The sequence below is a fragment of the Phoenix dactylifera genome, chromosome 2, assembly GCF_051530095.1.
Source record: "Phoenix dactylifera cultivar Ajwa chromosome 2, Ajwa_hap1_PhDact_Kaust_v1.1, whole genome shotgun sequence".
Classification (NCBI taxonomy): domain Eukaryota; kingdom Viridiplantae; phylum Streptophyta; class Magnoliopsida; order Arecales; family Arecaceae; genus Phoenix; species Phoenix dactylifera.
In genome coordinates this window covers 30,683,474-30,698,357 of record NC_143191.1, presented here as the reverse complement: position 1 = coordinate 30,698,357, position 14,884 = coordinate 30,683,474, and the positions used below count along the sequence as shown (strand labels likewise).

The window sequence follows — 14,884 nt, the reverse complement described above, 5'->3', positions numbered from 1 at the left end:
AGCATTAGTTTGGATGTTACTGTCCCTTTTCGTTTTGTGAGCATTAGGTTTTGCCTAATGTGTGGCCCAAGTAGAGAGTGGGGCTGGGCATTGAATTGTAGCTATTGATTATTTCAAACTCTTGTATATATGGACAAAGCATACATCAATACAATAACAAGGCACAAAGTATTTTTTCTCCAATCTTAGGTTTCTTTCAAAAGCTCTGCAAAATAGAGCCTAAGATAATAAGCATTAATTCGGATAGCACCATCCCTTTCCATTTTGTGAGCATTAGGTTTTGCCTAATGTTTGGCCCAAGTAGAGAGTGGGGCTGGGAATTGAATTGTAGCTATTGATTATTTCAAAATCTTGTATATATGGACAAAGCATACATCAATACAATAACAAGGTACAAAGTATTTTTTCTCCAATCTTAGGTTTCTTTCAAAAGCTCTACAAAATAGAGCCTAAGATAATAAGCATTAGTTCGGATAGCACCGTCCCTTTCCATTTTGTGAGCATTAGGTTTTGCCTCATGTTTGGCCCAAGTAGAGAGTGGGGCTAGGCATTGAATTGTAGCTATTGATTATTTCAAACTCTTGTATATATGGACAAAGCATACATCAATACAATAACAAGGTACCAAGTATTTTTTCTCCAATCTTAGGTTTCTTCCAAAAACTCTGCAAAATAGAGCCTAAGATAATGAGCATTAGTTCGGATGGCATCGTTCCTTTCCATTTTGTGAGCATTAGGTTTTGCCTAATGTTTGGCCCAAGTAGAGAGTCGGGCTGGGCATTGAATGGTGTATAGGCACTACAAAAGAAATAGTATTTTCCGGCGCTTTCCAGAGCTTTTACCGACGCTTATAAGCGTCAGTACTTTCTAATCCAACGCGTCCAAAAGCGTCACGAAACTGTCGGGCAGGTGGGCGTGGATAATTTTCGTTCCGACGCTTTTCGCCTGCGTCGGCATTACCTTACCTTTACCGACGCTTTAAAGCGTCGGCAAAGGCTTTATATCCGTCGATTTTAAGCGTCGGCAAAGGATTTATGCGTCGGTGTGCATGTGCCTGGATAGTGTTAGTGCCGGGATTACCGACGCTTTTATGCGTCGGCATTACCTTACCTTTACCGACGCTTTAAAGCGTCGGCAAAGGCTTTATATCCGATTACCTTTACCGATGCTTGAAAGCGTCGGCAAAGGCTTAAAATCTTCTTATGCGCCTGTGCCGGGATAGTGTTATTGCCAACGCTTTTAAGCGTCGGCAATAGAGATTTTTTTTAAAAAAAAATCATAAAAAGAAATGTGAAACCTGTATACAAATTTATAAAACAAATTTTTCCAGCACAGCAAACACACAACCTATTATCCCATCACAAAAGTCACATCACAAACAAAATTTTTTATTAAAAGCTAATCATATTATCATATTTGATTACATTGTACTTTAAAAATATTAAAAACATACATAGCAAATTCCTAAATAAACAGTCTACGAGGTCTCAAGGGTCGACGGCATCATCATCTCTACGAGTAGAAGTATCAGCAATCACAACAAGTCCATCCAAATCAAGTTTCAAGGCTGTCTCTTCAGCTTGCTTAAACTGATGCATATGAACATAAGAGAGCATCAGTCAGTTAAAAAATGAGAAGAATGAAAATTTAAAATCAATAAACAGGGTAAAAATGGCTCACAATAGATACTGCATTTATTCAAGAGGTATTTGTAGATACATATAGACAATAAGCACCTGTTCTGGAGTTTCAATTTTGTCCCTTCCACTGCAGATCATATCAAATCCACCCTATTTTCATATCAAAACCACAAAATTGAAGTCAAATAACTTACTTCCAAAAAAAAATAAAAAAAGATGCAATTATAAACTACATAAAGGTCATTACTGTTTAAATAAATGCTTGCATGAAACAAGTGTGCAAGGAATCAACGTACTGGGTGCTACCTGGCTAAATATTTGTATGCATAGGCCACCAACTAGACTGTAACTCAACAGTCAAACAGCTGATTAGCATTCATAGCATGATAGCACATGGTGTTGTATCAACAGAACCACTAGCACAATTATGGAGCACCACCACAATTACCGTTATGGAATGTTAAGATGAGCAAATTTTATCTGAGGACTATGTTGAATAATGCAAGAGTACATTTGTTTCTGATACTCCGTAGTTTTACCTTGATTACAAATACATCATGTCTTTCCATATACACTTTAATAGTTTAGTTTCCGTGCTGCCTTCTCAAAGAATTTTACCTTCAAACAATAACTTTCGCAATCTAGAAGTGAATATTTTCCCTTCCTCTCCAACCAATGTATGTTACTTTTCATTTCAATAAAAGCACCCAATAATTCACACTTCTTCGATGTTTATTATCTAGCCCTTTTGGTTTTCACAGCAATACTCACATGTCATGCCAACTTAAAACAATCATGGCCAGTCCCAATCATGATAAGAAAGGTAAAAGTTTGCCATTAGGTTCACAGCCAGTTGTTAAAAAAAAAAAAAATCCAAACTATCAAATGGATCCAAATTTGATATTCACAACTGCAAGTGCATCACTTGTTTTATCTAAAGGTAGTGCTAAATAGAAATGCTTGGAAAAAGAGGATTAAATAGAAATGCTTGCAAGTGCATCACCAATCATTATGAACCATCACCAAGCTTATTGGAGGCAACTGAGCCTCACAGTGTCAAACCAACAACAGGGAGCAAATCTATTGTATTTTATTGGCATCATAATACTTAGGTACAATATTTAGGCACAATGGCATTCCTTACAAACCATAAGCTTTACTTTGCACAGACTAATCCTCTTTTTTTTTTCTTCAGTTTTTTTCTCTATTTAAACTTACAGATTCTGGACAACAGTAACAAAAAAAGCTAAACATCTATTAAAAAGCAAGCAAGAAAGAAAGACCATGAATACTCCTATCCAAAACTAGGTTAGAAAAATCAGCATCATCATTCCTCAAACATATTTTTTCCCATAAGATTATTGTCTAATCAAGGTAAGCACGTGTGAATAGTATATTAATGTGAAATTCAAGAGAGAGAAGAGGGAAAACGGTCTATAAACCCTGTAGCATAGAAAGATGCGGTTGGTTAATCCAGAACTATTAGGGCGAGCCAGATACCTGATTTCTATAAGGATAGATGTACTCTGAAGTGAGCTCCATGTATTTGCATTTCATGATCCCTGCTGGACCTCCCTTGAATCCGTACAGCGTGCTCCCCTTGGCTCGATCCTGCAAGTAATCTACCATGACGACAAAAAAGATGAGGAAACCAAGAAATTAATCCATCACACAATCAACCAAAAGCACACCAAAAAAAAAATCATCCATGACCACAAAAGGATATAGAAAGAAATCAATCAATCAATAAGGGGTAAAAATCCAAAAGAAACAATGAAACGAAGCGCTCACCAAAGATCCCAGAGATGACATTGTGCCCACCGGGAGCCTGGCCTCCAGAGAGCACCACTCCGACCTTAAGACTCCCAGCCATCTCCGAAGGAGCGGAACCTGTCGGAACTAGCGTGGCGGAGGGCTGGCCGAAAAGATTAGGAAACAGCTTCTTGATCTCATCTGCAATCGATATCGTCACAAGCATGACAATCACAACACAGACCATCATTGGCCTCAGATCGATCGATATAGATCTCAATCAAGTCATAAGGGGGAGAGAGAAAACAGGGGAGACAGATACCGGGGTTCCCGGCGGCGGAGCTCAGAGGGCCGTCCACGATCTTGAAGGGTCCCCTAACGACGGAGGGGAGGGGGAGGGAGTGGTTGAGGCGGCTAGTCTGCACCTCGCTGTACACCGCCGCGAGGCGGCCGGGCGACGGCCCCTTGCCGCCGTTGGCGAGGATGGAGTTCGCAGCCATCCGCGGAGATCGAGAAAGATGATGAGATGAGAGCAAGCGACGGAGAAGATATATCACTTTGTATAGTGTGCTTACGGTCCTTTTATAGCAGGGGGAGAGGGAGCAGGGTGGGATCGGTTAGGGTTATCGTCACGGAGTTATCCGACGTTATATGATCAGGATTCAGGGGGTGAGGGAGAAAGTCTAGGGCTCAAGCCTCGAGCTATGAACCACCAGTTATATGAGCGGAGGTGAGGCAACGCTCGATCTATGAACCGGAGAGGAGGGAGGAGGCTTGAGGAAGAATCGGGAGGCGGAGAGGCAGAAATGCTAGGGCTCGATCGGGTGGGTACTCAGGGAGGCGGAGAGGCGGAAAAGGATTTCAGGCTAGGGATCGATCGGGAGAGGAGGAAGCTACCGACGCTTCTTTGAAGCGTGAGGATGTGTGGCGCTTGGGGTATTTTTTCCCGACGCTAGTGAATAGCGTCGGCAAAAAAGGGTCGGCTTTTCCCACATTTTCTGTAGTGAGGGTTGGAACCCCTCGTGGTTCTCTAACAAGAAAATGACGCCTCAAAAACTCCCAATCTCATCAATCGATGACAGGATGAGCCGGTCACCATGACACATTAATTTTAGTCTCTCGGTACAAATAATATTAGTATATACATTTTTAAAAGTAATGACCATATCTGGTAATTTTGCAAAGATATTGGACCAATGATATATTCATATTATTATTGTGAAAGATAAAGAATATGACATGGTTGTACTTTAATGTTAAGATAGCAATTGGGATAGATTAGTTTCAGGACAAATCAAAAATCTACCAATCACATCTGATGTATTTATGAAAGAGTCAAAAATTTATATCATCCCATTAAAAGATAGCGCTATTCAACCTACGATCAATAAATGAACTTAAATTGGTTAAAGGTATAAGCTGTAAAGACCCATGCGTGCGTGTATTTAGTCCCATATCAGTTATTCGTTGGATAGATCTTAAATATTTATACGAAATCAAAAAATTTAAATAATATTTTTCGCCTAGTTTTTTTTTGAATGATGTCTGAATTGTTACATAAGCATTGTCATACTTTGAGGCGACAGTTTTTTAGTATCTCTAGAAATATTGAAAAAAACTATGATGAAATTATGTGGATGATTGAAGTTTACCATGGAAACAATGGAGCCATGATGAAATTCAAGAACTGTGTTGAAGTAACCCATCCACCTACATTGATGGGACATTCAAATATCCATCTCAAGATTAGGAATAGTTTGTGGCACTAATTGCAACTTTTAATGATTTATACCACTTGAGAGTTGACATGGTTAGCAAGAGATCGAAATATCTCGATGCATATGAGTACCACACCAATAAAAAGCTAATAAGACAACATCTGATCTACAGTACGACTCTATTTTCGTAGATTAAAAAAATTATGTCCACAGTCTCTTGTGCTCGTTCCAAATTTTCTCAATCATCATATTAATACTGTTTATCGATGTCCAATTAGAATTTTTATTAAATTGTCATGGCAATAATAATCTGGTCTAGGAAGACAGGTTTTACCCGTCTCTTTCACATGTCTGTTTTTTCTTTAATTAGATGGTTACTTTGTATAGATCCCAAATGAATATATACAGTAAAATTAAAAGAATAAAATATTTTAAAAGAGAGCGGATATATCCCACCGTTTTAATTTTCTGGGGTCCTGCCGTAATGATGCAACTCAATTCTGACCTAACCCACGTTTTCCGCAGACAAGTTTTGGTCACCACTTTCACATGACCGGCCTTTTCCTGCACCCACCAATCATTGACCTTTCAGCGGCTTCGGAAGAACGGTACAAGTTACATATTGTTCAGGAATTTTTTTTCACTCTTGGTGAAAAATTTCTTCACAGACGTAGCCTTCTTGGATTAGTTTTGCTGAATTGAGTTGTGATTTCAGCAGAAATTTTGAGTTTGAACTCTGTCTGTGCATATATGTTTAGCTCATCCATTAAAAAAAATTATTTTACATATAAAAAAATATAAAATATATAAATAAATTTATTTTATTTTATAGACTTAAGTTTTTGAGATAAATAATGATTTTAACCTTTTCATATAAATACTATAACAAAATTTTGAAAATTTATAAATTATTCAAAGGGGTGATGTCGCCGAATCAACTCCTTGGAGGATGCAACGGTAATACATGATTAAATTTATAAAATGCATACGTAATTGCCAAATCTGCGCATTACTCGGTGAGAGAAGGGGGTTTCAAGTGCATGGATAATGAAAGATTATTCAGCCAAATACTACGAAAAGAGCATGGATAATTTTGTCCATTCATTGGATTAAAAAAATATAGTAAAATTATTTAAAGAAAAGGTATAGTAAGTCAGAATTTTATCTAAAAAATTTATAAAAAATATTATTTATTTTTTTTAATTTTTATAAATATCTAAGATCTACATAGTGTACAATAGATATGGGACTAAATGTATGCCTACATAAATTCTTGCAGATTTTCTCCATATAAGCTCCGGCATTCTTGCCAAGTTAATGATCTTAATCTAATTATAAGTACCATAAATCCGATTACAAATACTAAGATCATTATGTGATCAATTTAAATAGATCTGTGCTGCAGTATTTCTAACTTACATAGGATACGGGCTAAGTTCTATTTTTATATCATTTATAATAACTCAAAAACTCATTAAAAAAACAAAAGTAATATTCAAATTTTATATTTTTTAAGAATATTTAAAATTTATTTAGCGCACAGATAATATAAATTAAATATGTACCGGCATGGATCCCTTTGCAGGTGAAATAATCTTAGTGGTCCCCCCAACCTTTTCATTACAGTTTGTATTTATGCATAGTACTTTTTTTCAGTCTCTTTGTTACCGTCCTTTTACTTTTTACTAGATGACATTAATTGCGAGAAGTGAGCATCAATTAAGCAGCAAATAACCTTATCAGAAAAAGGGTGTTCTCTCCTCATAAAAAAGTTGAGCCAAAAAGATTTAAATCAAGATAAATTCATACAAAAATGGTATTTTTTTATGACTTACTTCAGCATCAAAAAATAAAAAATTATGTATTTTGGCGGTTACTAATCTTTGCATTGTATTAATATTTTTACTTTGATCTAAGCATTAAATTAGGTACGGGTTGTCTTCTGCATGAAAAAAATAGCATATATATTTTTTTTTATGATATTAACTATTGGATTGTTTCTTACATAAATTCCAAAACATTTTAGACTCCCTCGTTCATTTACTTCACGATTCGGTAGTGAATTTGTGCGGATGAAGGTGAATCACCTTTTCTCGTATGTATTCACCGTTGCATCGCCTATTCTACAGCTCTCAAAGCACTTCAAACTTTTTCATTTATTTATCTGCATAGATCTCAATCAGTAGGTGACCTGACCGAACGGAGGATTTGCGGAAGGGAGGTGAATCCTTCTTTTTCACGTCCCTCCACCAAACTCCCGCCATCCATCCAGAACGAGCAAAACTTCTAACGTCACTGCTGGACTCACGTAGATGTAGACAGACTAAGCTAATAAGCCGTGCCCGCGACGTTTATAACCGGGTGGAGGTTCAGCCTTGGAGCTTATCGAACCAGCCAGTCACGTCTGGCTCTATCAAACCATACGAAAGACTCGCATACGACACTTTTGCTCAAAGCCATAAAAAAGCGACTCGTCCTCCATGTCCGACCATTCGTATCGAAGTTTGCTTTTCCACCCTATCTTAATTCGTAGTTCTGACGGAGAACATAGGAGAAGGCAAACCTAAGTATATATACGTGATATATAGTGAGACCAAACCAATTGTCGTCGGACATGAGAGGGGTCAGTATGGGAGAGGAGAACCTCGCCCTTCCTCACGTGTTGCTGGTCTCCTTCCCTGGCCAAGGCCACGTTAATCCCCTCCTCCGCCTCGCCAAGCGCCTCGCTGCCAAGGGCCTCCTCGTCACCTTCTCCTCCACAGACATGATCGGCCGCCGCATCGCCTCCGCCGCCAAGAACTCCGTCGATCACGGCGACGGCGTGCCGGTAGGCCGCGGCCACCTCCGCTTCGAATTCTACCCGGATGGCTGGGAACCCGACGACCCCCGCCTCCACGACCTCGACGCCCTCCTGCCCCACCTCCATGATGTCGGTGTCCCCGCTCTCGTCGACATGATCCGCCGCTTCGCCGATGCAGGCCGCCCGGTGTCGTGCATCGTCAACAACCCCTTCATCCCCTGGGTCCTCGACGTGGCCAACGACATGGGCATCCCCGCCGCCGTCCTCTGGGTGCAATCCTGCGCCGTCTTCTCCACCTACTACCACTTCCACTACTCCCTTGCCGAGTTCCCCTCGGAAGCCCATCCCGACGTGTCCGTGACTCTCCCCGGCATTCCCACACTGAGGCCCGAGGATCTCCCGTCCTTCCTCCTTCCATCCAATCCTTACAAAAGTCTGACGGACGCGATCCTGCAGCAGTTCCAGAAGATCTCCAAGGCGACGTGGGTGTTGGCTAACACCTTCGAGGAGCTCGAAAGCGATGCAATCAAGGCCATCTCCGAGCTGTCGCCGCTCATTCCGGTAGGCCCGCTCGTCGAGGCTGACGACTGCGAGGAGTCGCAGAAGGCCATAAAGGGGGACATGTTCGAGGCGGCCGACTGCATGGAATGGCTCGACGCGCAGGATCCGCTGTCCGTGGTCTACATGTCGGTGGGGAGCGTCGTGGTTTTGAGCCGGGAGGAGATGGAAGAGATGGCCTGCGGGCTAAAGAACATCGGCCGGCCGTTCATATGGGTGGTGAGGAACGATTGCCGGAACCTCCTGCCAGAGAATTTCGTCGAGGAGACCAAGGAGAGGGGAATGGTAGTCGGGTGGAGCCCGCAGGACCGGGTGCTGACCCACCGCTCGGTGGCGTGCTTCGTGACGCACTGCGGCTGGAACTCCACGCTGGAGGCGCTGACGTCCGGTGTGCCGGTGGTGGCGTATCCTCAGTGGGGAGACCAGCTGCCGGACGCTAAGTTCTTGGTAGATGTTTACCGGGTCGGAGTACGGCTGTGGGCGCCGGCGAAGCGGGAGGATCTGGAGAGGTGCGTGCAGAACGTGATGACGGGGCCGGAGGCCGAAGGAATGAGGAAGAGGGCGGTGGTGTGGCGGGAGGCGGCGAGGAAGGCGTTGACCGACGGCGGCTCTTCCGACCGGAATATTCAGGCCTTTGTGGATGAGATCCGGAGGAGGGCTGGTGCTTAACTTTGGCCTTTGGACTGTGTTAATGGCATGCGTTTGTATCCGGCTGAAGAATAAATAAACGGCGTTTAGCCTTGACGTTAAATTGCATTAGAAAATAACTACGTTTCTGTTGGCAAATTTTGGTCAGGCAACGTCGCGCTTTTATGCTTATATGTTGTAGTTTCGTCTGAAAGCAGTTGGGAGCTTGCGAGTCATGAGAATTGATGAGCAAGAGCCAAATGCTGTGGGACCGGGAGTAAATTGATGGCTCGTGAGTTGCAAGCTGCAACCCACGAGCCAAAATCTTATTGACTGCATGACTTTGACTTGTGTTACTCCTCGTTTAAAAAATTAGTTTCAGCGTTCTAGAAAATGGTTTTGAATAAAAAATTATCAACCTGTTCCTCTCCTTATCTGGAGGTAACACGCGAACATCCAGATATCTATCTTGCATGCGTGTCGCAACGTCCAAGGAGGATGCTGTGAGCCGTGACGTGGACAAGTTCAGGGTCCAATCAGCCGTGGAGCTAACCCCTACTGCAAGTAACACCACTCATGTATATACGTCACTCGATAAAATAAATCTTTTTGTCTTTTCGTGTCAGCAGATGAATCTGGCCCTTTGCTTTAGTTGATTAATTTAACTACCGCGAGCTTCATTTGCGTGCAGTGTATGGTCAACGGCGAGATAGAAGATACGTAAATATCAGTAACGTGTTCTTGGATATGCTTATAAAAAAAAAAATTAGCATAACGTATAACTGATCATGAGTTCCATACTGGAGCTGACCCACATAATTGCAAGAAGGGCTCCCGGTGGCTAGACTTCAGCATCAAAAGTATTAAATTTTATATTGACCCTAATTAAAAAATAAAATAGAGTTTAGAACTAAAGTTCCGCCGTGATCAACTCTAGACTTATTTATAGGATAACAGACGTCGTGTATTTGGATTCCTCGTTCGTGGTCCTGGACTTTGATTAAAAAAATTAGGACCCATTTGGCAAAGCTTTTGGAGGGTCAAAAAAATACTTTCTACTCCTCCAAAAGCACTTTTAGATAAGACATGAGTGTTTGGTAAAAATTTTGAAAAGCTGTTTTTAGCTTTATGAGAAAGCTAAAACAGTTTTTTAGGAGAAGCTCTATTTTGGAGCTTTTCAAAAAAACACTTGTAAGCTTGATGGAAACCTGTTTTTTTATCAAAATATCTGTAATAAAATATAACAATTACACAAAATGTCTCTTTAATAATTGTTTAACCAATTTTATCACCTTTGTTAGAAAATTTGTTATATTATGAAAAATTAATTTACGCTAATAATTATAATATTTATATCTTTATTTTTGTATTATACTATAAATATAATATTATATTACATTATATCATAATTCATTGATATATTATGTTAAATAATTTAATATTATATTAAATTATTATGCTATAATATATAATATTATATTACTATATTATAATAATATTATTTTATATTACAATAATATTATACTATATCATATATTTATATATTAATACATATTATATTTTATTATACTCTGTTGTATAATACTATGTAATGTTCTTTATAGTCATTTTATCATACCAAAAGTGCTTTCTTAGTTTGTTCACCAAATACATATTAAAGGGGTACAACACTTTAGAAATGTAGTTACCAAACATTAAATAGTTTTTTATAAAAACTCTACTTCAGAAAACTCTACTTTTAAAAGCTCTATTGTCAACAGCTCTTTCAAATAGGGCCTAGATTATGATTATCTAGTATGGTACCATGCGACACTTCTGATAATTATGCCTACCTTAGTAGGTCATTATTTCACGCTCTATGCATACGTACAGACCTCCTTGGACGCATGCCCACATCTGGTCACCACCGCCATATTGATCGGCCAAAATTCACTATTTTAGTTTTTTTTTATTTCTTAAAAGCTCTTCTAAATGAATCTTTTATATACCTAAATTTTAGCAGTTAGGGAGTTTGCGGCCCACTCAGTTTTGTTGCTCCTTTTCCCATTGCCTGCTCCTCCATCTGAACTCTCACTCACTTGCGTGTAATTTGGAATAGCCGTTATCTATGCTGATAGGCTCAACAAGAGAAATGCTGAAGGTGTGGATGCAGTTACCATAGTTTGCTACTTTGAGATCTGCAATGAAAGTTGTTTAACATGGTTTTCATCTATTAGGAGGTCTCGCACCAAATACGAATAGAGCTGTCGATGATAAAGAAACCATGGTTCATATCACTGATCTGAATTCAAACGACTTGGTTTTTAAAAGCAGTATGAGAAGTGGAATTGGAATTAGGGATTCCCGACTTGATTTGGTGCCTCCGTCTCATCCTCAACCCTCCTCTTCCACTTCTTCGGCGTTGGCATGATGGGAGGAAGGCCAGCGGTGGCTAACCACCAGGTAAAGTAAAGTCGTCTCATTCTCACTTCTTATCTTCTCTAGTGTCCTATATTCTTCCTCTCTCACCAACTCCCTCCCTCGCTGGATATCAATGAATGGCCCAAAAACTTTAACATAATATAGAGCATGTTCACTTTTTTGCCTTGAGTAATATGTTTTCTAAAAACTTTAATATCTGCATAAATCTCCTTGCGATCGGACCCATATTAAAAGAATACTCTCTCTCTCTCTCTCTCTCTCTCTCTCTGATTTATGAAATAGAAATCAAACTTTTCTGCTAGCATAGAATAAATTTTATTCACAGGAATAGAAGAAACAAAGAATAATGTGTGAAATAAATCACCAATATTCTTGATAAGATGAAGGGAACATCAATAGTAACAATGGCATAAGGACCTTATAATCATGCAGAGAATTAAACGGCGACCGTTTGCCGGTTGCAGCGGCCCCCAATGGCCGTCGGTCGTTTGCATTGGCCCGACGAGTCCCCACCAACCACAACTGGGGGCGACTAGACCTGACCATGGTTCCGGAACCGCCGGTTCCGGAACCGCCGGTTCCGGTTCCACAAAAACCTAGAACCTTAACCGGAACCGAAAATAGTCGGTTCGGTTCCGGTTCTAGAACCGCCGGTTCCGGTTCTGGTTCTAGATGGTTCCGATTCCGGTTATAAACGGTTCCAGTTCTAGACGGTTCCGGTTCCGGTTCTAGACGGTTCCAGTTCCCATTATAAAATTTTGAAAAAAAATAGATTGTGTAATTAATTTGGAAAAAAAATTTAAATACAAATATATTGTGTAATTAATAAAAATGATAATTTGTACCTCATTTTATTATTTACTCATCAATAGAGGGGGGTCGGTAATTTGGATCCCAAGAATTTGGATTTGGAACATATATTTTCTTGCCTTTGTTTGAGCAGGAGGAAGACATTTTTGATAATTGGATTGGAAAAAATGAAAATGTGGGAAGGTTATGAAATGTATAGAGAATTGGAATAGATTGAATAATTGAGAGAGTGAAAAATTGAGAGAGAGATTGGAAGATTGAGTGGTGTGGTGAAAAAATTGATTTGGAGAGGTATATATAGTGTTGGCAATAATTTTTGTTTTCCAAAATGCTCCTCAAACTAGCCGTTTTTTAGTTGTTAGGAGGGGTAAAATAGTCGTTTTCTTTTTGTTCGAACCGGAACCGAACCGCCGGTTCCGATTCGGTTCCGGTTCCGGTTCCGGTTCCATCAAACCTGTAACCTTAACCGAACCGTATGCCTCAAGATTCCGGTTCGGTTAAGAACCGTGAGACACGGTTCCGGTTCCGGTCCGGTTCTTCCCGGTTCGGTTTCGGTCCGGTTTTCCGGTTAGAACCGAACCGTGGTCAAGTCTAGGGGCGACCATCCTCTTCTATTTCGATTTCAATTTTTTTTTGAAGTTTTCTGATTGAAAGTTGGTGGGCAATGCAAACTTCAATTCAAAATAGGCCCAATTAGTCCAACTCTCATAGTTGTTTTTATATTTTTTTTTTCTTTCATTCTTTTTGTTGTTATGCTTCTATTTCTCCACAGATTGGTAACATATCATGTGAAGATCAATGTTGAAAATTGTATTTGCACAAAGTCTCTGCCATTAGTTGTTTCTTTTTTTGCTTTATTTAAAAAGCAATACATATTTTCTACCAAAGAAATTTCACAAGCTCCCGTTGAGTGTAGTACTCCCGTTGATTTTTTTTTCTTCGGCTTTTAAAAATAAAAAAAGGAAAGAAGAGAAATAGCAAATGGATTTTTCGCTTGTAGGTCTTTATCTTATTATTTTGAAAAAAAATGTTTAACAATTCCAGATAGTATAGTTGGTAAATTCAGTAACATTTCGTACCAATAACATTGGGCCAAGTTCTCCGTTCATCCAATTTTTCGGTTGGATTTCCTCGTAGAGGGAGAGGGGCGGGGCGGGGTTAAAAGATTACAAAGCATCAGCCTCCTTTTGGTCCTTTTGGGTTATAATAATAGCGAGCAACTCATTTAAGTTACCAGCCGCAAAGCACGCCTTTGGTAACCAATCGCTGTCCCAAAAAAAGCTGACGTCCAACCGTGCTTTGCAGGAAATGTACTGATGTTTCATTTAAAAAAGTCCAAGGGCTTTTCTGCACCTATGGACAAGCCAGTTGGGTCCCTCCAACTAAATTTGTTTGCTCGTACATCGTAAACGGGCCCATCGTTATCATCTTTGGAACTTCGCTTATATTTGTGAGGTGGAGGAAGAGCTGGACAGAGGAACCAATCCTCCGATCACCACCAACCCCTGATCTCATATCCATTGTATGTCCCACGCTAGTTGTTGAAAATTATTGCAACCAAGGGCCTCATCTAAGATCTACCTAAGCTCTCGCATTTTTATCCGGTGCTGCAATGTTCTCTAATTTACATAGGTCATAGGCGGAATTCGTTTGATACTATTTATCATAACTTAGAATCTAATCCAAAAAGACTAGCTATTATTTGGATTTTTTGGTTATATATAAATACTCAAAATTTACTCAATGCATAGCTAATGTGGGACTAAACATAAACCTGCACGGATCCTCACAAAAATCATGCAGTTTGATGTATGCATAAACTCCAATATATAATATCGAATTGGAGTGGATAGAGACAAAAGGGAATGAAATAATTACAGATATATGAACATTTTTATGGATGTATTGTTTCACTTTTGAATGGCTGTATCTGGCATGTCCTTACCTATAACCTCAGCATGATTTGTTGGACATGAATCTTAAATTCCTCCCTGGATTGGATCTTGTTCCAATGGAAATAAAGAATTCCACACCCACAGAAGACTTGAGCTAACCCCTTTCTGAAATGGTAGCCGAGTGTTGTAAGCGCAGACGTCGTACCTTTTCAATCAATCCAGTAGATTGATGTACAAACAATGGGGACATTTGAAATAACCATAGCCAGCTTTCGAGGTAGTGGAAGCAAGTTGGTAACAGGAATCGCTTTTGATGGAAATATTTAGACGTAATACTTTTTAATTAATCGGGCATTGATCTAAAAAAAAACAAAATTGCAACTGCTCTCTGCTCAGTTTTCGCATCTTATATGGCAATTAGAAATCAATGCAATACAAGAACGCAGTAGAAGGTTAAATTGGAGGGGTCTCGTTCCTCCTCGCGAGCTATCCTTGTGCTGCAGAATAGGAATAGCTGATGTCTGAGCATGCAAACTGCAAATAATTGAGAAATAGGTATCCCATGAGGTTTAGACCAATCACTTTGCACCACGTTGTAGCAGCGAATAAGGTGGCAAGTCCAAGCATGAAGGCTTTCTTTGGTAGAAGGGATAACTTCGAAAG

The 14,884-nt window shown here is 39.8% G+C and overlaps 2 protein-coding genes across 2 annotated transcripts; one reads left to right on the top strand and one right to left on the bottom strand.

Moving 5' to 3' along the window:
* Positions 1-1,374: 1,374 nt before the first annotated feature.
* On the bottom strand, positions 1,375-4,416 carry LOC120112965 (pyrophosphate--fructose 6-phosphate 1-phosphotransferase subunit beta 1-like). The gene is made up of 5 exons (XM_088716448.2): positions 3,715-4,416; positions 3,432-3,593; positions 3,141-3,262; positions 1,737-1,790; positions 1,375-1,589 (listed from the first exon to the last, which is right to left on the bottom strand). The coding sequence occupies exons 1-5, from the start codon at positions 3,890-3,892 to the stop codon at positions 1,488-1,490; spliced, it is 618 nt and encodes a 205-aa protein (XP_088572574.2). The 5' UTR covers positions 3,893-4,416; the 3' UTR covers positions 1,375-1,487.
* A 3,167-nt stretch (positions 4,417-7,583) lies between these two features.
* Positions 7,584-9,254, top strand: LOC103718849 (gallate 1-beta-glucosyltransferase-like). The gene has a single exon (XM_008807843.6). The coding sequence runs from the start codon at positions 7,725-7,727 to the stop codon at positions 9,135-9,137; it is 1,413 nt and encodes a 470-aa protein (XP_008806065.2). The 5' UTR covers positions 7,584-7,724; the 3' UTR covers positions 9,138-9,254.
* The last annotated feature ends 5,630 nt before the right edge of the window (positions 9,255-14,884 follow it).